This window comes from Dermochelys coriacea, chromosome 3 (assembly GCF_009764565.3).
Source record: "Dermochelys coriacea isolate rDerCor1 chromosome 3, rDerCor1.pri.v4, whole genome shotgun sequence".
In the NCBI taxonomy this organism is placed as follows: domain Eukaryota; kingdom Metazoa; phylum Chordata; order Testudines; family Dermochelyidae; genus Dermochelys; species Dermochelys coriacea.
The window spans coordinates 168,357,842-168,385,355 of NC_050070.1; the positions used below are offsets into that span (position 1 = coordinate 168,357,842).

A 27,514-nucleotide genomic window follows, 5' to 3' on the forward strand; every position below is an offset into this window, starting at 1 on the left:
CTCTCTGCATTTGCTACAGAGCAGCTGTGCCTCACACAGATTCACATGAATGAAAATATTAAGGCGAGAAACCACCCAATTAGTTTATTTTCCATATGACTTTCCTGTAATTATTTTGTAAACTCTTCACACAACAATATATAAAAACATCTGCAAAAACAGGTAATTAATGTGTCAAGCCAAACTAATGCATTTTTATGGTGTCCATGCTTCGTCAACTGTAATTAGAACTCTTTTTAAGCAAATGATGATGTGTTTGTTGCAATGTGCAAGTGGTTATTTTAGATGCTCTGTTTACTGTTACTGCAAACAGAATATAAAAACTCCACAGCTACTTCGCTGCACATAAGCCTCCATCTAAACAAGCAGAAGCAGTCTGCTCCCTCATTTCCCAACAGCTTTGTATATTTCCAAGTAATAAAACACATTTCTTAAAATCAAACTTGGTGTTAGATCAGCTGGCCAGGACACCTCTGACCAATTAGTGGTACTCTGTAAATACAGGATAATAAGCCAGCAGCTAGCTGTTTAGATTTTTAAGAATTATTTAACTCAGACACTCACCAAAAAAAGAAATTCTCAACAATATTCAAATAATCTGGAGGGTCTGACATAGACAAAGAACATGAATATTGGATACCATGCCCCTCCTTAGTCACCCTGTGGTCAACTGATGAAAAATGAGATATATAGGCGCAAAAAGCATTTTCACAGAATAATTACAAGAGGTAACACATGGGATACTAGGAATATTATGAAGAATATTTGGGTTCTAACATGCAGTGAATATATCTTTCAATTGTCAATCTGCTGGATGTTGATGTGCTGGCTACTCAAACCCCAGTTGTTTACTTGTTTAGTCAGTAGATCCTCTTAGATATAAAAAGGAATTATGTTGAGGTGTTGGCAATGAGCTATTGAAAGTGACTTTATAACAAATTTGTATTTAAAGTTTACAGATCAGAAAAGGCCTATAGGTAAACATGTACCTTGCTCAAAAAGTCCTTTTGGTAACCTCAAAATGTGCTTCAAATACTTGCAAGAAGTGCCCTGCAACTTGCATCATTAGACATTTGAGTGACATGCTGCATTTCCCCAAGGATACTGGACAGCATGAACTAAGATGGAAGATTCAGATTGCCCAGGTAGATAGGTAAGTAGCAGGTACTAACAGAAAGAGGAAGAAAAAAGAAATCACTGAAAAGGTCTGCAAGACGTTTAAAGTTAGATGTACAGCATCATATGGTCAACAAATGGCTTATCCCCCCTAAAGAAAGATGCAGCCAACAAGCTTTGAAAAAGGCACAGTAATCAAAAGAAGGGTGCCAGCAACCAACAAGTATAACATAAGGTTAGAAATGCTCTTTCTCTCATTTCCTTCTCTCACCAAGGCACTCTTAGCTCTCTTCCCATCGAGGGGATGTCTAACAACCTCCAAGCCTCCACCTGTCTCATAAGTAATATATTATAGATCAGTTCTTTCTGAAGCAAGCACATCATGCCTTCGTACATGCAGGAGTTTGGCTGTACCTTCATTTACCTCACAAGAAGAAAAACACCTTTAGGGCTTCTTCTCTGCTGTTTGGTATCCTTAATGCTTTACATCTTCAAGGGACTGCAGACATGTTAACTATTGTAATTAATACTTTCAGGTGACATTGTAAACAAGAAGCGGGCAGCATTATCTCCTGCAAATGTACACAAACTTGTTTCTCTGAGCAACTGGTTGAACAAGAAGTAGGACTGAGTGGACTTGTATGCTCTAAAGTTTTATATTGTTTTGTTTTTGAATGCAGTTATTTTTTGTACATAACTACATTTGTAAGTCCAGCTTTCATGATAAAGAGATTGCACTATAGTGAATTGAAAAATTAAGTAAATTAAAAAATACTATTTCTTTTATTTTTACAGTGCAAATATTTTATTAAAATATACTGTAAAAAATAAACTATACACTTTGTATTTCATTCTACAAAAGAGCACTGTACACTTTGTATTGTGTGCTGTAACTGAAATCAATATATTTGAAAATGTGGAAAACATCCAAAAATATTTATATAAATGGTATTCTATTATGATTTAACAGTGCAATTAATTTTTAATCGCTTGACAGCCCTAATCAAAATGTTTTCCCTGACAGCAGAAGCTTATCCATAGTTTGTGGATAGCCAATGAAAACTAGAGTCCAAGACCTGGCACATAGAACTAATTAATTATCTTAAGATCTATTTATGATCTACAAGGACACCACACAAATTGTATGCATCATGGTTTATTTAATCAGATGCTCAGCCTTGAGAATTACTCTGTACAAATGTTCACTCCACACAACCAAGACTGTTCATCATTCAGATATATACACATGTAAGTGAAGAATGTAAGAACAGTCCCAAAGTGGAACAAGCATTCCAGATCTACCATAGATTAGGTATACAATCTTCCTCCAGATTTTCATGTATAACTTGGAGACCTGTAGCTATTATTCCTTACTTTTTCAATCTTATCGGACAGATTCTGTCACCCTTACTCATGTATCTGGTTCCCCTACATCTCTGTATCTTTCTTGTCTCACCATCTTAGGCACTGTCGGCTTTTTTAGGTTAAAATAAAGTAATCATATTTAACTATCTGCTTGCCATACATCTCTACTTGCCGACACCCAATTGGGGGTATAATTTGGGATGGTCACACAATAAGGAAAGAACTGAAGAGATGGGATTAATTTCTCTAGTACAAATAGCATTTTGTGTTACCTCAGCCTCCCAGTTAGTTTCTTACTAACATAAATTATGTCCAGCAAGAAGAATGAAGGGACACCAACTTCATAGTTAACTCTGGGACTAAAATGACCAAAGTCCTCAAAATGAGGGACAGCTGGGAAGCACGAGGCTTGCTGTTGCTGATTTTTTTTTTCCTTCATGTAATTCATCATCAACAGGCCTGAAGCAATACAGACTGTTCACCATGCTAACAAAATAAAGAAATAGCCATATTTGTCAGCCAAACTAGCTCTGAAGCAGCCAGTGGGATTCCACTTCATGAGAGGGGGAGAGGGATGCAAACAGCCATTGCTCCCCGCTGTACGCCATGGAACTGTGCTGCAATCAGTACTCTATCCATTTCAGTATGGAGGTGTACTTAGAGTACAGGTGATACTACTGCAGCCCATGGGCTCTGGTGCCATTTCGAGCCTGGGCACAGGTTATAGAATTTCATCTCTTTATGCACATGGGCTGTGCATGAACAAAATTTGGCCTAAGATGTTTATTGTATTGATGCCCAGAGCAAAAATAGTACAGGTAGTTCTCAGAATTTAACACTGTCATACAACCCCCTTTATTCCCTGAATGGCACCCCAATCAGTTTTCTTGCCAGGACAGTAAACCGAACACTAAAGATTTCATGCTAAAATGTCACAGAAGAGTAACAGGGGAAGATACAAGTGTGTTGCTAACAATGTAGTTAACAGAACCATGCTTTCCACTGTATACACAAAGGAAACTGAAAACCAAGTCAACATCCTTATCTCCTTGGCTTCAGCACATGCAGTATTTTTCACCTCTGGGATTAGTGCCATAAAGTCAAAGGGCTGAAGAGTCATCAGGTATGTCAGATTTTCCACTTACAGAGACAGCCTTTATGGAAGAGCAGACAAATTCTAGCTATTTATCATCGGCTAAGGAATTGCAAGTCTGCAAGATTAAAAGTAATACATGTTATAACTTCAAGGATATTTACAGTTAGGAATGTGGGCAATACCATTGGGACAAGTCAGAAGCAAGAGTGAGTATACCTTATACCAAATCAATAGGAGTGGTTAACAACAGGATAAAAAGAAATTGAAAATTCCAGGTCTGTGATACCAAGTTACTAAACTACGATGTGAAAAGCAGTCAGAGGGAAGTTCCAAACAAAAGGGACTGACTGTTTGCTATATAGATTGCATTTTGTGATTCTGGTTTTTAATCATCAATTTCTATTTTCTTGGTGCCACCAAGTGGCAGCATTATGAATTGTCACTTTATATGGAAAGGACACCTTCAATTTAATAGTTTTTCCACCAAATGCATCCGATGAAGTGAGCTGTAGCTCACAAAAGCTTATGCTCTAATAAATTTGTTAGTCTCTAAGGTGCCACAAGTACTCCTTTTCTTTTTGCAAATACAGACTAACACGGCTGCTACTCTGAAACCTTCAATTTAATAGTGTCAACTCTGAGACGACAGGCCACACACTATGTAGTGACGGCATGTGAAAAAACCCAACAAAAACCACCCCACCCTAAGATCGGATAACTGTTTTGGCTGGCCTGGAAAGAGACACAAAATGAAGATATTCTATAAGTAAACCATAAACTATTGACACCCAAGACATTTACAAAGGATTTTAACATGCATATCACTAATACATGCATGTTTTTGACCGCATGAGATATATGTTGGAAAAGATAATAAACATGTTTTATGAGTCAGAATTAAGATTATTATTGCAATGTACAGTGAATATTCACTTGTCAATATTAATAGTAACAGCATATTTTAAGTGAAGATATACTGACATAAGTGTCTCCAGGGTTAGTTAAAAATATGATGAATTCAAACCCTTCAGAGAGATTAGAGAGTTACAGCACAGTCATATAATCTGTGGGTTGGGGGCCATCTGTGTCCCTCAAAGGAGACTGTAATAAGAAAATATGTAGTTTATTAAGAATGGAAAATATGTTCTCTGAACCACACCCTGTAATTTTGAAACAGAAATATTTGAATTAGCTGTGTCACTATGGCAAAGAGGCTGGGGACTTCTCTGCCAGGCTGTGGGAGCGCCAGCAAGAGCTGGATACGAATTCAACTGGCTCTACCTGAGCCTAGGGGGAGTGTCTAGCAAAGGATGACTTCTCTCTTTCATCCCCACCCTCACATAGGAGATGACAAGCTCAGAACCAGCAACCAGTTACAGCTCCCAGGTTCTCTGCCCCATCCTAGTTTAAAGCAATTTAGGGGCTGCTCTAACCTGAATTAGCTGGCTATGGTCTCCAAGGAATTACATACCAGCTGGAGATGGACAGAATGATACACACTCCAACCACTTTCCGTCCCTGATCCCCAATCCCTGGCACAGAGAGCCTGTCATATGGAAAGAGTAAGGTATAGGTGCCAGCTATGCTAATTCTGCACCCACACAGAAATCCCCCATGTTGGGGCAGTATCCCCAGCATGGAGTTGCAGCTGGTTACTACTCCCTTTGTGCTGCCCAAGTGGTAGAAAGGAAGCAAAAAAGGGCAGAAAATCTGCCGAAAACCATTAAGAAGATAAGAATGACCATACTGAGTCAGAGCAATGGTCATCGAGCCCAACATCCTGACTTCAACAGTGGTTAGTGTCCAGTGCTTTAGAGGGAATGAACAGAATAATGGAATTACCAAGTGATCCATCCCCACATCCTCCAGCCCCAGTTTCTAGCAATCAGAGGTTTAGGGACACCTGAAGCATGGAGTTGCATCCATGACCATTCTGGCTAATAGCCATTGATGAACCTATCCTCGATGAACTTACCTAATTCTTTTTGAACCTTGTTACACTTTTGGCCTTCACGGCATCTCCTGGCAACCAGTCCCACAGCGTGCTGTATGAAGAAGAACTTCCTTATGTTTGTTTTAAACCTGCTGCCTGTTAATTTCATTGGGTGACCCCTGATTCTTGTGTTATGTAAAGGGGTAAATAATGCTTCCTTATTCACTTTCACCACTCTTTCTGGGACCCTTTGACTTTTTTGAAATAATGTTTGGCCATCAGGCTGAAAATCCTGGATATCAATGGATTAGAGAATAAGATTGGGAATTAGGACTGTTGCTAGGTAGCTCTACAAAGAGATAGCAAATATGTGAGAGAGTAGGAGAAAGCAAGAAATCTCAAGTTCTTAGAGAAAACTCTAGCGATTGTAACAAACTAAGAATTTAAAGGTAGATTTGTCAGAAAGGCCTTTTTATGCTGAAGCTGCAAATGCCGGTTTGAAAGGCCCTTGCATTGTGGTTAAAAAGCAGAAGTGGTTATGACAAAATGGAATGTCCCTCAGAAAAGCAGTAGTGAAAGGCACATCATCCTAAAAGAAAGTGTATTAATAAAGAATGAACAGCAGGGTTGCTACCAACAGATGGATTCCCAACACATTCAACATCCGGAATGAAAAGCATGTTGATAATATGGATAAGTAGGGATAAGATGCCATTGAAAAGCTATGACATGCAGTCATCCTAACGACATGACTCCCAGAGAGAAGGAAAGAGGTAGATTTACAAACAGCGAGTAGGCTCATCTCTAGCAGAAGATAAGCACGTACTCTTGTCCATCACCTACATTTTCACAAATAGTATTCCTATTATGTTCTCCCTGCCAGTGTAAAAAGCGGCAAAATATGCAACATCCATTCACAGAACCATACAGAGGCCCCTCCAGAGGATCGATGCTGTGTGTCCTTATGAAATACAATACAAATCCGAAAGCCAGTCTGTCTGGAACTACTGGAGTTAATTTCTGAATCTACCCAGTAGATCTGTGGTTAGGGCTCTGCACTGTCAAAGGAGACCTGGACCTAGATTCCAGTCTTCTGTTCTCAGCAGGTTAGCATGGGATGGGAGCACTGCACAGGCTCTGAATTCACTCCTGTACAAAGTCACATGCAACTGCTCTGCTACAATTCCTGCAGCCAGACCAGAAGTTAAATTAATATATTTTAGTTTTCATTGGCTTGAAAGGCTGCTGTAATTTGGGGCGTTTAGGGGTCAGAGATGGAAGAGAGAAAACCCTTCCTTGAGTGGCGAGCAGGATGTTCTGTTTAACTTCAGCATTTCCAAACTGACATTTTACAGGGGTGAGATCATATGTGAATACAATTCTGTGCTCCTCTAGCAATGAATATAGTTCTATAATACAGAATTTGGAAAACCATTTATATGTATATGCGTCTTATAGCTAGAGAAGGCAAAAGGGTCTAGTGAACTAGGAAGAAGGCTGGGAGGCAGAAACACTTCTACTCCCTGATGTGTTTGGAAAGTTAACCTGAGTCTGTTTCTCCATGTGTCAAAAGGGGATAATTAACCCGCAATTAACCATGTAAGTGAAGTTATGTTACAACAGTTCTGCAAATTCTGAGTATTATAGATAATCATTCCCAATGGTACATAAAGAATAATTCATATGTAATAAAAGGAATATTTACAGGAGTATACTAGACAGAGAAGACAAACTGCAACTCAGCATTTAGATTGTGGTTGTGCTTCAGGTTTGAAAAGAGAACAGGTATATGACACTCAGCATTACTGTTCGAAAACAGTCTCAGATAAGAAAACACATTTCAATTCTCAGCTATACATCATTTGCCATTTAACAGAACCTCTTTAGCACTTACTAAATTGTTGTTATTAATAGAAGACTAACATATCAAAGAAGTCATCCAATGCAGTGGGAAGATCCATACCTTGAACACCTTCCAGGAGCAGATCAACCCCTCTCCGATAAAAGCTAAAGGCAGCTTCATAATCTTCTTCTTCCTCCTTCTTCAGGGCCAGCTTCATCAGCTCCCCTGCTTTCTCCAAGTAATCATGTTTGCCAAGCTTGTGTCTTAAGCTCCCAGTAAACAGACTACGGCTCTCGCTCTCCCTCTCGCCTTCAGGTTTGCTCCACTCACAATCATAAGCAACAGCACCTTGTCCTAAGGATTCTGAAGCAAGGCTGAGACCAAAAGCTCTACTGGGAGAATTTTGGTTGGATGCCATTCCATCATCTAATTCAGCAAGAGAGTCTACATCGACTGTCAAAGAGATGAGGTCACTATCACTGGAGAAACCTGGAAATATGATCGCAAGTGTGTACAAAGAAATGAAAGCAACTAGTATTAGTATTTCTACTAATACTCTGAGAAAAAACAACAATTTATTTCGTTACCCACCATGTATACTCAAGTTAAGCCTCCATAACTTTTGTAGCATCTCTGGTGTAGGTCAGAAGGATTACTGATGATCTGATTTCCTCCTCTACCATAAGTGCCCTTTGGAATTCTCTATCACAAGACTTGCCATTTCTCTTCCATTTTGAATTTCAAACCTACAGACCCTTTACCTCACCTGTTTTTTTTGATGTATATCACCACAAGACTTCAAGTATAGAACTAGCATTATATACCAGCACTCTCTTGGGACCTCAAGATTTTTGAGTTCCTGTGGAAGAAACTCAATTTTCTCCAAGTTGGCAAAGGGCTTCCAAAAGTAACTCTCAGCCCAAATTCCTCATTATAACAATGAGAATGCAAGGAGACTAAGCAACTAGCAGCCAATCTATACCTTCAGAGCCCACTCTCATTTGGGCTCCTGGAAATTACACAGCTAACCCTACTTGAGTGGATGATGCTACAAAATGAATTCAGGCTGCACATGCTTACTGTTTAAAAAAAAACAAAAACAAAAAAAAACTTCACTTGTTGCTTTAAGTTAGTAAGACTAAGTGGCCCAAGTTGTTAAATTACCAGTTAGATATTTGTGACTCATTATTTTCAAATAAATTTTGTATATAGGTTATCATTTTTCTCTCTGTATATATTATCATGAATAAAAGGCATCAAGTTTCAACTCGAAAAATATTATTTTTGGTATTTGACTTTATGGCAGATATATAAACAAAGCTATTTCTAGATCTCACCTCCACATTCTGATTGGCTGGTAAACGTCACATCATCGAGTCCACTTAAATCCTTTTGAACTAAAAAAGATAGAGGGGAAAGGCATAAGATATAGTTTTATATCACAGAATATAAGTTAATTTAATATCAAGCAAAGGGAAGAAAAGGTGCAGTCTTATCGCAGATAGAGAAGTGTATTCGTAGCAACTGCACTCAAACCTGCTTTCAAATGTATTCATTTTGGATTGCCAAAACAGCGACATCATCATAACTGTGATTTTAATTCTTTCAATTCCTTGAGGCCTTAAAGGTTTAAAAAGATTAAACACCAAAGGTGCCTATTTAGGGGAACTACATGAAGCCTCAGTACCACATTACTGTATCCAAATTCAACTGTGATGATGGCATTTAATCCCAATATAGACTATTCTGCTCCTCCACAATTCTTACGGAAATTTAAGATTTGAGGGACTTGCAAACATGCATACGCTTTAAGAAGACGCACAAGCTTTCAATTTGGAAAACATTATTCCAGAATAACATTCTTCACCAGATGTCTGGAACAAGCCATGAATTTGGCACTGCCAGTTGGACCGCAAATAGGAGTTTGTTTTATCATCTTCCCACACATACCCATTGAAGCACTAAATGAATGGGCAAAAGAAAATTCCCAGATAAACCCTGAAGTCTGCAGTCTTGTGCATTACCGTTGCAGGCAAGAGATTCTCCACAACACCAGGTAATGTTTCATGACTCAGGTAGTTCTCATAATCAAAAACAAACTCCTTTAGACTTTCTCCAAAGCTCTAGAGACAGAGTTTGGGGAGAAAACCCCACTCACCTTCTCATGAAGGATGAGCAGAATTTTTGCCTAGAAAAGTGGTCTTTGGAGACACTAGTTCCTTTAAGGGGAGTGGGGGAAGAGGAGGCAGGAAGTAGAGCCACTCCCATTTGCTCTTTCAGGAAAAAGCCTGGGGGAAGGCAGAGAGAGTGCAGGGCACCACTGTTTTTTTTGCAGAAGGCAAGGAGAGTGGCACAGGCACCACTTCCATTCTAAGGGCACTTCTTCACTAGCAACATTAAAGCGCTGCCGTGGCATCATGGCTGTGTAATTGTGGCACCAGCGCTGGGAGAGAGCTCTCCCAGCCCTGTAAAACAAAAGATCACCTCCACGAGGGGAGTACCTACCAGCACTGGGAGCCTACACTGCCACTTTACAGCGCTGAAACTTGCAGCGCTCCGGGGTGTGTTTATTCACACCCGAGCGAGAAAGTTGCAGCATTGTAAAGTGGAAGTGTAGACAAGGCATAAGAGAAGCAGGAGGAGGAACAGAGATTGCTGGGAAGCAGAGAGTCTCCTGTGGGTCCTAGAGCTCTGCAAAAGGGAAAGGGCCTGAACTCCCTACTGGGTGGGCAAGGGGAGAGCAGACAATTCACTAATAAGGGAGAGTGCACATGGAGAATCTATAATTTGTGCATTTACAGGCGAACCCATAATTTAGGTTGCTGAGGGCCCAGAATTTATTAACTGGGGTGGTCAGTTGATTTTGTTTATGGGAAACAGTGATTAGCTAGGAGTGTGGGTTGAAGCAGCATTGATTTATGGGTGAAGTTATGTAGATGTGGCAATATATGTTAAATAGGTGTGGTTTTAGATGAGGGGTATACAGGCCCTCCAGACTAGCAGACTTAGTTTTTCCCCCATTGTAAATAAAGGGTATGTCAACAATGCAAAAACAGACCCGGAGCAACAAATCTTAAAGCTCAGGTCAACTGACTTGGGCCAATACTGCGGGGCTAAAACTAGCAGTGTAGACATTCCCACTTGTGCTGGAGTCCAAACTTTATAACCTCGTGAGGGGGTGGATTTCGGATCCTGTGCTCCAGCCAGAACCAGAATGTCTACACTGCTATTTTTAGTCCCACACCACAAACTCTGCAAGCCCAAGTCAGTTGACCCAGGCTCTGAGACTTGCTGCCACGCGTTTTTTTTTTGGCAGTGTAGACCTACCCATCATCACATCTTTTCCTATTAGTGTCCTTAGAAGTGGATGGCTTAGCTATACTTGCCTGTTTAAAAATAAACAAGAACATCACAAAAGAGGAAATAATGGTTAAGATATTAAGAAAGTTCACAAAAATAAGTAACAAGGTCACTTCTGAACTAGTCCTTAGAATATTTCCCAATGTCCAGCTGGATGATACATTGAAACTGTTCTGTGGGTGGGGCGAGGCCATGAATGGATTCATTTTTGGGGAAGAGAAGGTGGCCATGATAATGCACATAGAAAGAAAGACTCCCTAGGTCACTTGTCTAGAGGATTTGGCAATTGATGTAGGGGGCGAATAACTGGGGTGGAGGGGAGAGGTTGGTACGATGTGTATATGTACATGCTTGCAAGGTAAAAGAGGGGCCACTGCTTGTTTGGAGAAAAAGGAACATTACACATTTGTACTATGATGCAGTTAACAGGGGATGAGTACTCAAGGTTAAAAAAAATTGACGGGACAAATTATCATACTTGTGTACACCCCATGCAATCCCATTGGGTTCAGTGGGATTGCACATTGCTTATAATGCTGTATTTGGTCCAGTCTAATATTTTGCTACAGAGTGAGGTTTCAGAATTAATATGGCATTGTATCTGGAGTATATTGTTAACATCTATCCTCATACTAGTATGAATAAGGATTATGAAGGCCATTAACCCTCATCCTTCAAGCATCAGCTACTATGAAGTGATAAATAAAGTTGCAAACAATTGTCCGGGTCTAGCTGAGGAAATTTGCACTCCTCATAAGATTATGGACCACTACTAAATGCAAGATTCCAAATTAGATGAACCATTGGCTTTTCTGGTGTAGGCACTCCTCTATTCACATGTAGTTTTCTGCTTGGAATGGAGTTTCAGATGCTGACTCAACCATATTGAAAGATTTCTTCATTTTTATACACAGAACTCCATCTAATTAAGAAATCTTTATACATAAACCATATTGAAAGAAAAAAATCTCTCTCTCCAAGGTAGTCTGTTTCAGAAAAAAACTGTATAAAATAAATGTCGATTTTACTACTCTCTGAACTTTAGAAATGCTTTTCGTTAGGTTGTTCAGTCTCTATTTGTTGTTAAAATACTTTTTACTTCTGGAAATGAAGACTCCATCTTTACACCCAGGTTTTGAAACACTGAAGTTAACAGAAGCCAAAATAATGAAATGAATTTAAGTACTAGTCCCCTTCACTATAGTGCCCAAATGTCTAAAGAATCATAACCAAGATTTTAAAAGGAGGGTGCTTAAAATTAGGCTGTTGAAATCAGCGACCTGACTTTTCAGAAGGGCTGAGCATCCAAAGCAGTGTATTTAATACCACAGGGAGCTGTGGCTACTCCGCCCTCCTGAAAACTAAGGCCTCTGATTTTAGGAGCCTAACGTTAGGCACTCTCCACACATACACATACACATGGCTTTTTTTTTTTAAATAAAATTTGGCCCTTAACTAGTGCACCATGCAGTTTAAAAAGGCAACCGAGAGCCCGTTCGTTGATCTAGGAGAGGTCATTGACAATACCAAGCAGGAAACCCAAGTTCATCTTCCAAAGCCGGGTTTGCAGGACTGCTACAGAGTCCGCATTTATAGCCCCTGGGAACTAAAAAGAGTCAAGAGTGAGAGAATGCTACAGATCCTTCATAAGCAAATCCCCTCATCAGTTCCCTTTCTAAAAAGGGAGTCCTAAGATGATTTAAAGGACCCGCAGTCATCCCAAGGCTCTAGAATGTGTATGTGGGCGGGGGTGGCAGAATAGGACTTGGAAGCACTTGCTTTTAACAACGTTAAACATGCCTGGAACAGGAATACAAATCTAGACATTTGCATAAATCGGGAGGGGGAGGGGGGAGTCACAGTTGAGTACTAGTACTGCCATCTGGAGGATTTGAATATAATTATTTCTCGTTTTCAGTGTTGGTTTTGAATTAATTGTTCTGTCCCAGTAATCTGGTTAGATTATAGGCTTTAAGAAAGGACAGCAACCTGGAAACTACATTTATGCCTGACAATGTATATCCTGTAGTTGCAAACACTGTTGAAAATTACTATATTGGAATAAGAAAATATACTTCTGTATTTTTTCAAGTTTGTTCACTTTCTGCTTTCAACAGAACATAGTGTCTAATCAGTTTTACAGTTTTTCCTTAATAATCAATGTGTTTCTCCCTTCCTAAAAAGAGCCCTTGTAAATTTCACATGGAGAAGGAGAATGGTCCAGGGGTCAGGGCACTAGCCTAGCACTTGGGAAACATGGGCTCAATTTCTTACTCTGCCACAGACTTTCTATGTGATCTTAGGCAAGTCAGTCACTTAGCCTTTTCTCTGTCTCAGTTCCTCATCTATAACATGAGGATCGTATCAGCACTTCCCTACCTCACAGGGGTGTTGTGAAGATAGCTAGACTAAACATTGTGAGTCACTCAACTACTATGATGGAGGCCACATAAATACCTAAAATATAGTAGCAGAGAGATCCTTGTAAACATTTTACAAAGGAATTTTTAAAAAGGACACACTGAGTGAAGGTTGCACATTGGAAACTGGGTTTTAGAAAAAATAATCATAGATTCATAGATACTAAGAAAAGGAGTACCGGTGGCACCTTAGAGACTAACAAATTTATTAGAGCGTAAGCTTTTGTGAGCTACAGCTCACTTCATCGGATGCATTCATCATCGGATGAAGTGAGCTGTAGCTCACGAAAGCTTATGCTCTAATAAATTTGTTAGTCTCTAAGATGCCACCGGTACTCCTTTTCTTTTTGCGAATACAGACTAACACGGCTGCTACTCTGAAACCATAGATACTAAGGTCAGAAGGGACCACTCTGATCATCTAGTCCGACCTCCTGCACAGCGCAGGCCACAGAATGTCACCCACCACTCCTATGAAAAACCTCACCCATGTCTGAGCTATTGAAGTCCTCAAATCATGGTTCAAAACTTCAAGGAGCAGAGAAGCCTCCCTCCAGTCAACCATGCCCCATGCTACAGAGGAAGGCAAAAAAACCTCCAGGGCCTCTCCAATCTGCCCTGGAGGAAAACTCCCTCCCGACCCCAAACATGGCAATCAGCCAAACCCTGAGCACATGGGCAAGATTCACCAGCCAGATACCCAGGAAAGAGTTTTCTATAGTAAATCAGATCCCATCCATCTAATATCCCATCTCAGGGGATTTGGCCTATTTACCCTGAATATTTAAAGATCAATTACTTACCAAAATCCCATTATCCCATCATACCATCTCCTCCATAAACTTATCGAGTAGAATCTTAAAGCCAGATAGATCTTTTGCCCCCACTGCTTCCCTTGGAAGGTTATTCCAAAACTTCACTCCTCTGATGGTTAAAAACCTTTGTCTGATTTCAAGTCTAAACTTCCTGGTGGCCAGTTTATACCCATTTGTTCTTGTGTCCACATTGGTGCTGAGCTTAAATAATTCCTCTCCCTCTCCTATATTTATCCCTCTGATATATTTATAGAGAGCAATCATATCTCCCCTCAACCTTCTTTTAGTTAGGCTAAACAAGCCAAGCTCCTTAAGTCTCCTTTCATAAGACAAGTTTTCCATTCCTCGGATCATCCTAGTAGCCCTTCTCTGTACCTGCTCCAGTTTGAATTCATCCTTTTAAACATGGGAGACCAGAACTGCACACAGTATTCTAGGTGAGGTCTCACCAGTGCCTTGTATAACGGTACTAAAACCTCCTTATCCCTACTGGAAATGCCTCTCCTGATGCATCCCAAAACCGCATTAGTTTTTTCACAGCCATATCACATTGGCAGCTCATAGTCATCCTATGATCAACCAATACTCCAAGGTCCTTCTCCTCTTCCGTTACTTCTAATTGATGCATCCCCAACTTATAACTAAAATTCTTGTTATTAATCCCTAAATGCATAACCTTACACTTCTCACTATTAAATTTCATCCTATTACTATTACTCCAGTTTACAAGGTCATCCAGATCCTCCTGTATAATATCCCAATCCTTCTCCGAATTGGCAATACCTCCCAGCTTTGTATCATCTGCAAACTTTATTAGCACACTCCCACTTTTTGTGCCAAGGTCAGTAACAAAAAGATTAAATAAGATTGGTCCCAAAACCGATCCCTGAGGAACTCCACTGGTAACCTCCCTCCAACCTGACAGTTCGCCTTTCAGTAGGACCCGTTGCAGTCTCCCCTTTAACCAATTCCTTATCCACCTTTTGATGTTCATATTGATCCCCATCTTCTCCAATTTAACTAATAATTCCCCATGTGGCATGGTATCAAATGCCTTACTGAAATCTAGGTAAATTAGATCCACTGCATTTCCTTTATCTAAAAAATCTGTTACTTTTTCAAAAAAGGAGATTAGGTTGGTTTGGCACAATCTACCTTTTGTAAAACCATGTTGTATTTTGTCCCATTTACCATTGACTTCAATGTCCTTAACTAATTTCTCCTTCAAAATTTTTTCCAGGACCTTGCATACTACAGATGTCAAACTAACTGGCCTGTAGTTACCCGGATCACTTTTTTTTCCTTTCTTAAAAATAGGAACTATATTAGCAATTCTCCAATCATTCGGTACTATTCCTGAGTTTACAGATTCATTAAAAATTCTTGCTAATGGGCTTGCAATTTCAAGTGCCAATTCCTTTAATATTCTTGGATGAAGATTATCTGGGCCCCCCGATTTAGTCCCATTAAGCTGTTTCAGTTTCGCTTCTACCTCTGATATGGTAATATCTACCTCTATATCCTCCTTCCCATTTGTCATGCTACCATTATCCCCAAGATCCTCTTTAGCCTTATTAAAGACTGAGGCAAAGTATTTGTTTAGATATTGGGCCATGCCTAGATTATCTTTAACCTCCGCTCCATCCTCAGTGTTAAGCGGCCCCACTTCTTCCTTCTTAGTTTTCTTCTTATTTATATGGCTATAGAACCTTTTACTATTGGTTTTAATTCCCTTTGCAAGGTCCAACTCTACTTGACTTTTAGCCTCTCTGACTTTATCCCTACATCTTCTGACCTCAATTAGGTAGCTTTCCTTGCTGATCCCTCCCATCTTCCACTCCCTGTATGCTTTCTGCTTCTTCATAATCACCTCTCTAAGATGCTTGCTCATCCAGCTTGGTCTACAACTCCTTCCTATGAATTTTTTCCCCTTTCTTGGGATACAGGCTTCCGATAGCTTCTGCAGTTTTGATTTAAAGTAATCCCAGGCCTCAACTACCTTTAGATCCATAAGTTCTTCAGTCCAATCCACTTCCCTAACTAATTGCCTTAATTTTTGAAAGTCAGCCCTTTCGAAATCAAAAACCCTAGTTGCAGATTTATTTTTGTTAATCCTTCCATTTAGTTTGAACTGAATTAGCTCATGATCACTTGAGCCAAGATTGTCCCCTACAACCATTTCTTCTATGAGGTCCTCGCTAATCACCAAAATTAAATCTAAAATGGCATCCCCTCTAGTCGGTTCAGCAACTACTTGATGAAGGAATCCATCAGCTATCGCATCTAGGAAAATCTGAGCCCTATTATTATTACTAGCACTGGTCCTCCAGTCTATATCTGGGAAGTTAAAGTCTCCCATGATCACGCAGTTTCCATTAGTATTTACTTTATTAAAGACATTAAAAAGGGCTCTATCCATATCCAAATTAGATCCCGGAGGTCTATAGCACACCCCAAGCACTATCGTAGGAGAGGCTTTACTAGTTTTCTTCCCCAATGTAATTTTTGCCCAGACGGACTCTGTCTTATCCATTGCATCGCTTCTTATTTCTTTACATTCTAACTCATCGTTGATATACAATGCTACTCCACCCCCTTTACCTTTGTTTCTGTCTTTCCTAAACAGCACATACCCTTCAATACCTGTAGTCCAGTCATGACTACTATTCCACCATGTTTCTGTTATCCCTATAATATCTGGTTTCACTTCCTGCACCAGTAGCTCTAGTTCCTCCATTTTGTTACCTAGACTCCTCGCATTGGTGTACAAACATCTTAATTTTTGCTGTTTGGCCTCGCTCACATTTTGTACCCTATTAGGCCCAGTCATTCTACAGCCAGTATAACCTATTAGACTAGTATCCACACTGCCCTCGCTCCTTATATACACATTCTCCTACCCATGGCTGTATCCTTTCTTACTTCATCTTCTTCCCTCTCAATGCTAAAATCTGGCGTGGAGATTTTCTGGACATCTCCCCCCAATTCCTAGTTTAAAGCTCTCTTTATCAGTTGTGCCAGCCTCGATCCTAGAAGTCTATTTCCTTCCCTACTCAGATGAAGTCCATCCAGAGAGAACTGACCTCTGTCCGTGAATGCCTCCCAGTGGCCATACATCCCAAAGCCCTCCTTATAGCACCACTGCCTAAGCCATCTGTTGACAGTCATAATCTTGTCACATCTTTGTTGCCCTTTTCTAGGAACAGGAAGGATCCCGCTAAAGATCACCTGAGCCTCAATTTCCTTAAGCGTCTTCCCCAGCCTAGCATAGTCTCCCTTGATACTTTCCAGCGAGAATCTGGCTGTATCATTTGTTCCCACATGAAGGATAATTAGGGGATTCTTTCCCGCTCCCTTTAGGATCCTTTTCAACCTCAGGTCTACATCCCGTATCTTAGCACCCGGAAGACAGCACACCCTTCTATTCTCAGGATCAGCTCTAGTTACAGGCCTGTCTATTCTTCTCAATAAAGAGTCCCCGATCACATAGACCTGCCTTTTCCTGGTGACAGTGCTATTCTCCAGTCTCTCCCCTGTTCCCTCTGGCTGCAAGTTCTTTCCATTCCTATCTTCCCTTACAATTCTCTTCAACCCATCCTGTATCCTCCTGGGGCTCATATTTGGTGTAGTCTCCCTTGACTCTTCCCCTTTTTCTATAGGGCTAGCCTCTCTTCTCTTCTTCCTTACCCTTCCACCTCCAGCGACTACCTGCTGAGCCCCTTCTTCATTTTCCAACTCTGCAAACCTGTTCCTAAGCTCTATTTCTCCTGCACTAGCCTGTCTTTTTCTCTGCCTGGTTCTTTGAGTCACATGTTTCCACTGACCACTTTCCTCATCCAGTCTCCCCTCAAAATTCCCCAGCCCTGCTTCCATCATTCCACATTGGAATCTGGGTTTTAGAAAAAATAATCAAACATTGCCCTTTTAAAAGTCATTACCTTTAGATATGATAGCTACCTTCAGGGGCTAAACAGCTCAACAGTTTGTTCCCTTGTTTGTACAAGCAAAATAGTCAGTCATTATTATATTAGCTTCTGTAAGTTTTTAGAAACTTAAATCAACACATACATAGAATATACTATACAAGTAATTGTGAGACTTAAACATTAAGAGATTCTAAGAAAGGCCACATAACCTGTAGCCTTCTAGCACTGAAAGCTTTTTTGGGGGGGGGTTGTTTGTTTTTTTTAAATAGCTTATAAAAAACCCAAGAGCTCAGATTACATCACAGAAGAAAACCAACCTTCAGAACTGCAGTCAGATAAGCTGTCAATCAGGGAATCAGATAAAGGCTCAACAGGACCAATCAATTCAGATCCATCATGCACCTCACCACCCTGAAAAAAGGAGGAAAAATATGCATTTAACTGTTATGTACCAGGTACAGTCTCATTATCATACAACAGCAAAGAAGGTGGATGTGGTCAATTGGGTTTGAGAGATCTATTCAGCTTCCAATTCGTTTAACTTTAAATCAACTAGTCATTGAACTAAACTAATTGAATAAGCTGAAATGAAGAAAATATTCTCCCTGTATTTGCTGTAGAGGTTACTGTTGTCAAAAGCTGGTTCTGCATTGCAACAAACTCTGGTTCCAGATGCTTAGCCAGTGAATTCCACCAGTTCAGAGGTCTGACTTCTTAAAAACGTAGCAGCAAACATGTATAGTAGAACCTCAGAGTTACGAGGGGGGAGGTGTCTTTGCTGCTGCCCGATTACATACTTCTGGTTCAAAATAAGATGTGTGGTTAACTGGTCAGTTTGTAACTTTGGTATTCATAACTCTGAGGTTCTACTGTACTGTTTAATATTATTTTTGTATTTAATTTAAATTCTTTTAATATATTATAGTAAGTTTATGCCTTAGCATAGGTTTATTTTAAAAAACTACTGTATATAATTTTTTTAAAATCCAACTTAAAATAAAAAAAAAAAAAGTCTACTGATCAGACACCCAAAGTCTGGTCACTGCAGGTGGGGGCGGCAGGGAGGCACTGACTCATCACCCGAACCAGCCTCTACTCAGGCAGGGCCACCTCCTACCTGCATCAGGTGGCGAGTCCCTCCCGACCCATGCAGGGAAGGGGGAGAAAGGGGAAAAGCAGCAAGTGATGGAGGGAGGGGGAAAGAGGAGCAAATGGGCGCAGGGCCTCAGGGGAAGGAGCAGAAGAGGTTCCGGCATTCCTGCTGTAGTGTCCGGTTTTTAAATGTTACAAAGTTGGCAACCCTAGGTACAGATGCTTTTTCTAATTAAAGATGGACACTAAAGTACTTTAGGTCATAAATTTATTTTTCTTAAGCAAGAAAGGGGTTTTTATTGTGTGTTTTTAAACCACAACAAACCTAATAAAAATAGAAATATTTTCAAAAAATAACTCAAGGGCAAAATGCAGTTGTTGCAGTACAAGACAAAAAAGTGAAACAGTCCAGCCTATTAGCAGTGTCAATACCAAAGCTGGATGTGAATTAAAATAAGCATTTTAAAATTCATTTTTTCATACTGTATTAAAGATAAAAATACTCACCTATATTAAGTATGATTTTTATCTTTATATCACTATAAACACATAGGCTCTGAACTTCAGACATCTATGCAATCTCATTGATTTCAATTGGACTATTTATATATGTAAAAGCGGCAAAGAATCCCGAGGCATCTTATAGACTAACAGACGTATTGGACCATAAGCTTTCATAGGTAAATACCCACTTCATCAGATGCATGTAGTGGAAATTTCAGATGCATGTAGTGGCAGGTATATATATTTATATTTATTTATACAGGACTCTTTGCTGCTTTTACAGATCCAGACTAACACGGCTACCCCTCTGATATGTATGTAAAGTTAATTATGTATATGTGTGTTTGCAGGATTGGGGACTAATAATAAAACATACATTGTAAGAAGCTTTTAGATTTATCTTCTGTCCATCAAACATTTTAAAATGTTACTCTGCATATGGTGCTTTCAATATGGAAAGAACTATATGCTGAGATTTTAACATAAAAATCCCAAACAAGTTAATTACTGTCCTAAACCACATCCTGGAGTTTGGTTACCATAAACAGTTATGAGCTGCAAAAGCTGTAGTGGTTTGCAAATGGCTTCCTACATACAACATTTGTTTTGTTACAGAACTGTATTACAATCCCTAATGACAGTTAATACTGAAAAGTTTAACTAGTTTTCCTTTGGTTCAAAGTACATTAATAGCGGCATAAAAATACAAAAATAGTTGTTCTTTATTATTTCCCTCCAGAGCATCTTGGATCAAATAGCATTGGTATTGCTTTCCAGACCTCCAGTATGTTTAATAAGTCAATGAAAAAAAATCAAAGCCCTTTCCCTGAGCGCCCTACAGAATATTGGCAACTTAACGAGTAAGGACACTGTACTTACCCTCTAAAGGTGCCACTTCCAGCTCCCAGCCAAGTCAATGGAAAGACTCACATTTACCTTAAAGAGGGCATCTGATCAGGCCTAAAGTCACTTCACAATTTATGGAGTAAAGGAGCAGCAGCATTAAAACTGTATTTGTATCGCTATTTAGACGAAGCACATCTGGATTACCATAGAAATATTAACAAACCTTAAAAAAGTCTTCAAACTGTTTGCTCTTATATAGAGCAGGGATGTTGGCAGAAAACTGCAGCAGATCTTCAGCACATTGCCTTCTTTCTTTAATCACAGATTCATCAAACCGCCCTAGAACAGAAATATGAATTAACATTTTTTAGAAATAACTAAAGTGAACATTTACTTTACAAGAAACCCTCAGAAGAGAATGCCCTGCATCTATGAGAGTCACTCAAATGCTTCAGGAGAGACTGTGCAATCTTCACACTTCGGAGTCTCAACTGTCCCTAGAGTCTTGTCTTCTGCAATCCACTTAAGTGATGAAAGCTGGCAGCCATGACAGGAATCCTTGGCTCTCTCATTCTAAGAATATGTGAGGCAACACTCTTGATTAGCCAAAAGACACTAACGTATGTCCACTGAGATCTAAAAGTAACTGATACACGCTCTATTTGACAATACACTCGTCAGTGTCAATCTTAATTATGGCCCCAATCCTGGAAGGAGCTGAGCACTCGCCACTCACTCTCCAAAAAGCATGCAGGGAAAGAGTAGAGGGAGTGGTACTAAAATCCAGAAGATAGATCTCCATAATATTCTCTCTCTATTGCCTTGGAGGTCCCTTACGGAGATGATAAGCAGTGTCAGGGACACCCAGCCATGTTGGAGCCATGCTGCCAGTCACCAAGGATGGTAACAAAGCACTTGTCTTTCCTCCAGGATAGCTCCTGGCTCCAAGCAGGAGGGTGTTCCTTTCCTCAGGGATAAAAGAGGATTGCAGAGCTGCGAGGCAGCACAGCCCTCAAAATTCATACTGCTTCCCTTACTGCTTCCCCATGCCATGCCCCAAGTCCCGCCCACCGAAGGAGAAATTATTAAGGCTCACTTTAGAGTCCCGCCCTTCCCTTCCCTTCCCACGACTGAGGGAAGCAGTGAAGGAATAATCTGGCCTATTAATTATATGCACACACTATGCAATTGAACCTCTCTTCCTATAGGCTTTCATACCAATTGTGTCACAGCTACTTTATCATGCAAAATAGACAGTTACAAGTTTAAAACAAAAGACAAAGGGACATAAGGGGAACAGACCAGAGAGAACAAAATAGATGGCAAGCACTTCTGCATAGAGGAACAAGAGACTGGGAGACAAATTCAAGAAAAAGCATCTCCACTGCAGCATGGCATAAAATAAGGCTGCCTGACAACACTGAAAGCTAACTTTGAAGATGACTGTAGAAAACCACATAGAACAAAAAAAGCAAACCTCATTTACACTAAGGGCATGCAAAAATAATAATAATAATCCAGACAGACAATGTCAAAGTAGGATTTTTTTCAGCAGTCCCTCAAATGAACAGTTTCCACATGGTAGTGGGGAAAAGAAAAAGCCCCTCTCCCCCGTCCCACCGCCAACCAGGATCAAAGTCTAAGTTCACAAGCAGTGTTTGGGGGTATGGAGTGGTTTGTTTCCTAAACTAACAAGGACAGAATATGGAGGAAAAAAAAATCTTACCTCAGTAAACTGCAGTTACTGAAATAGCACAGTCTTACAAATCTAAACTCTAAATACAACAAACATACTGACTTAAATAATAGAAATCCTGCTGAAAAAGACGTCAAACAGCCAGCTAAGTTGGAACCTATAACATCGACAAAAAGCACACTGCACATTTGAACTGTCCCATTAAAAGTTTAGCAATTGCAATGCTTTTTAGTTCTTTAACTCATGCCGTTTCTGTAGTTGATGCCACTATCAACTATTATACTCGGAGGTCAGAGGCAGAAATATCAGATCACATTGGCTTGTCTGTGCACTATAAGTGCACCCACTTGAGTAAAGCCATGTCACTGACAGCAGTCAGAAAAACTGATCACAGTGATGGCTCCCATTTCCTACACTCCTGCCCAACTCCCCCTCATATTCTCAAGTTGACAATCTTGTTAACTGCTTCTATATTTGGATGGATCTGTCTCTAACTTCTCACATAAATCCTGAGGGGAATTTGCACCAAAAAAAATTTAAATTCTGTGTGCAATATTTTAAAATTCTGTAAAATTCTGCATATTTTTTATTAAAATAATGCAATATAATCCAGCTAATTTTAATTATTTTGGTAATTTATTTAAACTACAACACAATGGATGGAGAATGGGAGTGGGGAGCATTGGAGGAAATCACCAAACCCGCTCTCTCTAATAATGTAGCTAGTATTGACCCTTTACTTCTAGTTATTAGTCAACAAATATATGCAGCCATATGCTGTGCTAAAATCATCACTGTCATCTTCACTTCCCTGCATCTCTTGGCCAAACTAAAATACAGTTTCAGACTCTTCAGGGTGACCACCATGTTTTCTGTTTTCTCTTTACTCTCAAGTACTGTGCACATCCATGATGCTATATAAACAAGAGTAATACTCTTGTTTTGCAAATATGTGAACAGCTGTGCATAGAGATTACAATGGGTCAAAAACTAGTACCTCAGATTATGTTCCCTTCATGTTTCATGGTTGTGCGGGAATCAAAATGAATCTCTGCAGCCAAACTGAGAATGGTCATTTCCTAGAAACAGATACTAGGATACTTTAATGGTAACAGCCACATGACAATTCAAAGAAGTTTTAACAGCTGGCTCTGTTATCAGCACTTTAAATTCCCATGATCCATGCCAATGTGTTTTTTCCTGTGAGGAGGGTGGAAAAAGTCCAGGTGAAGTACAGGAAAGCAATATGAATTTTCCCCAAGGGGTTTCATCCTGTGATATAACCAGTACTATTACACCAGAAAAAAAAAAAAACACACACTACGGCTTTTCATTTTCAAAAGTTGTGGAACTAAAGCACAAAATATAAACATTCCAGTTCTGCAGACCTCTCAACTATTTATTCCACTAAAGGTGGAAGTGTATCACAGCTCTTCCATTTCCACACAGTCCTTGATGCCTCAGAGTGTTCTCTTCAACTCTTTAAGTGCTACAACCTGGGACTCTGTACAAGTTTAATATTTTCTGTACAGAAAATAAGAGCAGCTATAACAACTGATAAAGCTCATTTGTAAACTGCATCATCTGCTATTCTTTGTACTAAAATGATAAAGTTTTTAAAAATATACACATTTTCAGAAGTCAGCAGCTATGACAGTGCTAACAAAACCAGTTTAAAGGCTACCACAAAGGAGACAAAAATCACATGATAGAAGGAAGAATACAGAAAAACACTAATTGCTAATGTAGAGTTAGAGGAAAAGGAATTAATATACAAAATGGGACTGATCTTGCAGTACAAAATAAAACACTACCTCATAAAAATAAAATGCCTATATGCAAAAACTCAAAATATACCAACATTTCACTTTGTCCTCCACTAAACAAGCAACCATAACTGATCTTCTGAAGAAAGATGCCCTGAATAATTTTAAAAAATGCCTCAACTGGAATAAAAGGCAGCTTCATCTATTTTTATTCCTTTTTAGCTTTCCAATAAGTTATCATTTTAACTTGTTATACATTACCTCTTTTTCTGGGCTTTTCTGTTGCTCTTATTTCAAATGTGATTTTTTTTTTAAAAGAAAGGTTCTTTGTACAAGAAATGAAAAAGAACTACATTGAATACTTTTATAGATTTTCTCCCCTTATATTCTATACTGTAGCCATTTGTGTGTGTATAAAACAATAGAATAAGGGTGTCTTTCAGAAGAGATTTCACCCACAATTCTACTCCAGCTCACAGTGCTTGAGCAAGACTGGCTAGCCTCAGATTTAAAGATTTCCATCCATTTTAATGACTTTTAAAATCTCTCTCAAGAACTCTTAATTTCTTTTTTGGGTATCTTACCCTATACTGCTTTATATAAGGATCTATTCTCCTCTCCACTCCTAGAGCATATCTTTGTTTTCAATTTAAATCTTGGACAGCAAATATCAGCATTGAAAGCATCTTGGACAATGATCATGCTACTCTGTAAATTAGATATAAAATCAACTTGAGATTATATTGATAATATATTCTCCACTTAACTATGCAGCGTGCAAAGGCTGACATGGAACTGATATTCACCTCAGATCCAATTTCACAGATAAGCAAAATAAAAACAATATTGAATGCAATTCAGTCTCAGCTTTGGAAGAGAGCCAAAGCACTCTGTGTAGTTCAGGAGACTCTACGCAGGCATCCATAAAATCCATATCACAACTCAATTTTCCTGCAAATCACTTACATGTTTCACATCCACTATTAGTTATCAGAAGGAAACATCATTTTGTGTTAAATGCAACAGGATCAGGTAACATGTAGTGACACCTATAATTAAGGTTTCAGAGTAGCAGCCGTGTTAGTCTGTATCTCCATCATGTGCCAGCAATGCCCCTCTGCCACGTACATTGGCCAAACCGGGCAGTCTCTACTCAAAGAATAATGGACACAAATCTGACATCAGGAATCATCACATTCAAAAACCGAAAGGAGAACATGTCAAACTCTCTGGCCACTCAGTAAAAGACTTAAGGGTGGCAATTCTGCAACAGAAAAGCTTCAAAAACAGACTCCAACGAGAAACTGCTGAGCTTGAATTAATATGCAAACTAGATACCATTAACGTGGGTTTGAATAGAGACTGGGAGTGGCTGGGTCATTTCACATATTGAATCTATTTTCCCATAGTATCCTCACACTTTCTTGTCAACTGTCTAAATGGGCCATCTTGATTATCACTACAAAAGTTTTTTTCTCCTGCTGATAATAGCTCATCTTAAGTAATTAGCCTCATACAGTTTGTATGGCAACTTCCACCTTCTGTGTGTGTGTATTTATTCTAACTATATGTTCCATTCTATTAAGTGAGCTGTAGCCCACGAAAGCTTATGCTCTAATAAATTTGTTAGTCTCTAAAGTACCATAAGTACTCCTGTTCTTTTTACCTATAATTAAGGTTACCTTACACACTTCATTATAAGACCCTGATTTCAGTTGCTTATAAAAGACTGCAACTTTAACGATTCAGGCTGAACTTTTCTAAGCTGGGCATCTGCCTCAAAATATATACAACATACATGCACAAAAGGGCCAAATTAAGATTGAACAGGCAATCTTAATTCTGGCATTTCCAGACTTTTAAGTGCTTGACTTTGCAACCTTAGCGTTCTTTTAACATAGGTTTTTATGTGCAACAGTAAGTAGAGGATAGAGAAAATGCACAATGTATCTTGAAAAGACAAAAAACTAATGTACATGGTAGTTCTACCAAGAGATACTGTTAAGGAATAAAGCCCAATTCTGCAGTCATTGTGAGTGCAGACCTTTCCTTGAAGTTTTCAGGATTTTTGAGCACAGAGCAGGGTCTGACTCATGCTTACTCACTTTGGAGAAACCACCAGAAAGCTCCTAAAACTACTACAATAATCAGGTCCCTTGAAGTATTTGTTAGCATTGAATTAGTATCCTGATGAATTCAATGATTCAAAACATTAATAATAGTGAGATTTTTACTTTCAGTCTAACTATGTACATTTTAAAATGTCCAGCTTTAGACTGTTCTTAACTGAGAAGTTAAGTATTATAGGGTGCTATAAACACAGGTATGGTGAAGAGATGATAGTATTGCCATTGAATTATAGTTATTTTGAGGGGGGAAATCCTTAAATTTAGAAGTTTCAGTGGTGAACACATTGTTAGCTTGCCATTTGAATTTGGCAAGAATGGTTTAATCACTTTTAATTTAAAAAAACAAAATTAAAAATGGTCAAAATAATTCCATTTTAAAAATTATAGACACATATACATACAAGTGTTTGCTAGGTACTCCATATAGGGATAAATAAACTGCCTAGTACTGGCAATATCCTGCCCTAGTATTGACAATATCCTCAACCATTCCTAGATATTACATGCATAATATCTCTTAGAAAGAGAATTAGTGGAATAAGAGGCCATAGTCCCATTTTGTCTTGCTGAGCACAAAGCTCTCTGAAATAAGAATACTCTAATTACAAAAATAGACCTGAACAGCTTTGGATTTCCACATAATGTGTAAGTAACAAAATTTTGCACGATGATTATTGTGGCATAATGCTCAAAAACCGGGAATGTTTCTAAAGGATTTGAGGAAGGGAGGTTCCTACTGCAATTAGGTTCAGAGTCAACTATGTAATAAATAATACATATGGGAAGAAGAGGTTTATTTTTAATTATGTGTCTTGAGGTTCAAGCTACAGAGCCTATTCTCCCTTTGATGTTTTAAAGGTAATTGGAGTTGTATGCACTTATTGAAAAGTGTTGTTTTAGAACCCGCTATGAAAAAACCTATAGTAAGCTTAAGGTTATGACAAAAAACACAAGCAATTCTACACTGAGGAAGACACCCAGGACAAACCCATTTCTTCTTAAAATGGAGCACATTAATCCACATAAAAACTAACATTACATTTCTTGTTGGAGGTAACAGTTTTCAACTTTTTTGGATTTATTATAATTATACAGTTTGTTCCAATACAACTTCCAATACCTGGAGTTATTCCACTTTATTAAACGTCCATTTGATTTCACTTTAAAGCTTGATCAACTACGCAAAAGTTAATTCTCAAATACTTCTTAAAAAATAATTCTTCAAGGAAACACATTTATAAACAGTTTCTATTAAATAACTCACATTTTCTGAAGCTCTTCTCTTCTCATTTTATATACTAAGGACAATAATATAAAGATCCGCGTTCCTAAGAGCTAGTTAGTTCTTGCTATTTATTCCTCACCTGAAGTTATAATCCTCTGATGCAATAACCGGTTGCTCTAGATAAACGGTGTTGTCAAAAACATTATTAGATAAAACTAGGAATGAACATCAAATGTAGATTAATTTCCTAAGAGACAAAATCCTTTCCTTCACTAAATAGTTTAATAATTTAATTTAAAAAGATTATTAAAAATTACAATCATCTTTTTGATGTAAGAACCAGTGTAATTATTTTGTTTTGTAGTTGACAGTATACAAGTGT

At 38.9% G+C, this 27,514-nt stretch overlaps 1 protein-coding gene and 1 long non-coding RNA gene across 7 annotated transcripts in view; one reads left to right on the plus strand and one right to left on the minus strand.

The window, feature by feature from the left end:
• RPS6KC1 (ribosomal protein S6 kinase C1) overlaps window positions 1-27,514 on the minus strand; it is a 116,710-nt gene that overhangs the window by 67,002 nt on the left and 22,194 nt on the right. For 5 of the 6 annotated variants that reach the window (XR_006280244.1, XM_038397001.2, XM_038396999.2 and 2 more), the window contains 4 exons: window positions 20,540-20,655; window positions 18,192-18,285; window positions 8,691-8,750; window positions 7,474-7,842 (listed from right to left, as the gene is read on the minus strand). Coding sequence is in view for 5 of the 6 variants with exons in the window: in XM_038396996.2 (XP_038252924.1) it covers window positions 7,474-7,842; window positions 8,691-8,750; window positions 18,192-18,285; window positions 20,540-20,655 (639 nt within the window). In the remaining variant the exon portion in view is untranslated. Of the gene's footprint in view, window positions 1-7,473; window positions 7,843-8,690; window positions 8,751-18,191; window positions 18,286-20,539; window positions 20,656-27,514 lie in introns of those variants that run through there. The other variant, XM_043511760.1, reaches the window with a different exon arrangement.
• LOC122459504 lies at window positions 1,374-26,083 on the plus strand. The gene is made up of 3 exons (XR_006280245.1): window positions 1,374-1,652; window positions 10,017-10,022; window positions 26,073-26,083. It is a non-coding gene; the product is annotated as an uncharacterized LOC122459504 (long non-coding RNA).